General features: G+C 39.9%; 1 protein-coding gene across 1 annotated transcript in view; it reads left to right on the forward strand.

The window, feature by feature from the left end:
* Nucleotides 1-1,609: 1,609 nt before the first annotated feature.
* The window catches only part of lbx1a (ladybird homeobox 1a), a gene marked incomplete at its 5' end in the record, with an annotated part of 1,712 nt that continues 1,590 nt past the window's right edge, over nucleotides 1,610-1,731 (forward strand). Inside the window, one exon of the mRNA XM_079363220.1 lies at nucleotides 1,610-1,731. This exon is cut by the window's right edge and continues 188 nt beyond it. Coding sequence (XP_079219346.1) covers nucleotides 1,610-1,731 — 122 coding nt within the window.

Here is a 1,731-nt window from a genome sequence, read left to right on the forward strand (position 1 = left end):
ATCTTTCTAGCCATCCATGCTTTTATATTGTACATTAGTTTTATGGTAACACAATTTTGTGATTATCAATTTTTCCCCATGTACTACAATTAGCAATATGACAGATAGATAGAATGTGGAAGGAAATGGTAGGTATGTCATTGATTTGGAAGATTTAACCTTTTCATTTGTGTAAAAATCGTTGGCACCAATTCTGCACAATTATCATTATCGATATTCATTATTTATTTGTCTATATTTAGTGGTTTCAATGTTCAGTCAAAATCAAGCTGAAGGCAGACACAAATGTCTTATTTAGCCTATTTATTATACAATGCTGTGCCCAGATTGTCAGTACTCTAATGATGTAACATTTGTATTATTGCTTGGAGTACCATTGCTATGAGTAGTAGGAGAATCACTATGTAGCAGAAGTTTTTTTTCATCAAAAGAAAGTTAGAAATCTGGATATAGAGATGCAAATCAAAAATGTGTTTCAAATGCAGTTACAGTTTAAACTTGTACAGACAAAGCTCATGCGTGGATGCATTAAGAAAGAAACGTTTGCTAACAAAATAAGTCAAATCTGAAGAGATATAATTTAACTTCATATTCTATTAACATTAACAATGACGCGTAACAATTACACATATTTGAAAAATATGTTTAAAAAAAAAACAACAAAAACCCATCAATCCACATTATAAAATAACTTTTGTGCTCTATAATGGATTTCTGAGGAAATACTAAAAATAACTGTTTGCTGTCACTTGCTTATTTCCTTTATGTTTATATTTCTTTGTGTGAGTGTTTGTTGGGGGGGGGGCGTGTGTGTCTCTGTGTGTGGTGGGGTCATCAGTCTAGGGGTGATGTCCGCTGTAACTTTGCCTGTCTCTCTCAGGTGTTATCACATTGTCTCTTTCCCGCGCGCTCTGATATGCTCTGGAGGTTTTTTGTTTAACAACTGAGTTGATGCGAGTTAATCACATTTTCTTTTTAAATGTAATTGTTCAGAATAATGAAGCAGAGTTGATCTGAAATGGCATGATGCCCTCGCACAATCCAGTAAAGAATTTGTTAATGTTAAGCATAATTGCTCAGCTTTTTTAATTGGACTCCTCCCCTCTACCTTGACTTCTATTACCCCTGTTTTCTGGCTGCATTACAAACTCAGAGAGAGAGAGAGAGAGAGAGAGAGAGAGAGAGAGAGAGAGAGAGAGAGAGAGAGAGAGAGAGAGAGAGAGAGAGAGAGAGAGAGAGAGAGAGAGAGAGAGAGAGAGAGAGAGAGAGAGAGAGAGAGAGAGAGAGAGAGAGAGATGATTACCTTCCTGTCAGGAATAACTGGTAACTGGTGGTCAATAGCTGCTGCTTTTGGTGCATCACCGTCCACCGGTTCGACTCATGACTCTTTGTGCGTCACGCTGGATAAGTGGCCCGAAGACGTTGTGGAACTGGAACTAGAGTCAAAAGTGTCCGCGCAGCATACAGCTGAGCGGCAAACATGTGGCGTGAGGGACACCTGTGATACAAGCTGTGGATTATCTGTACTTTTTGATCTCCTTTTAGAATTTTTGTTTAGTCTGCTATAATCGCTAAATCACTTTAGTCAGGTGAGACCAGCTCCGTCGCCATGACCTCCAAGGACGACTCGAAATGTCCCGCGGGGCTCGAGGAGCGGAGACGCAGTCCGCTAGATCAGCTGCCGCCGCCGGCCAACTCCAACAAGCCGCTGACGCCTTTCAGTATCGAGGA

This window comes from Symphodus melops (genome assembly GCF_947650265.1).
Source record: "Symphodus melops genome assembly, chromosome: 15".
Classification (NCBI taxonomy): Eukaryota; Metazoa; Chordata; class Actinopteri; order Labriformes; family Labridae; genus Symphodus; species Symphodus melops.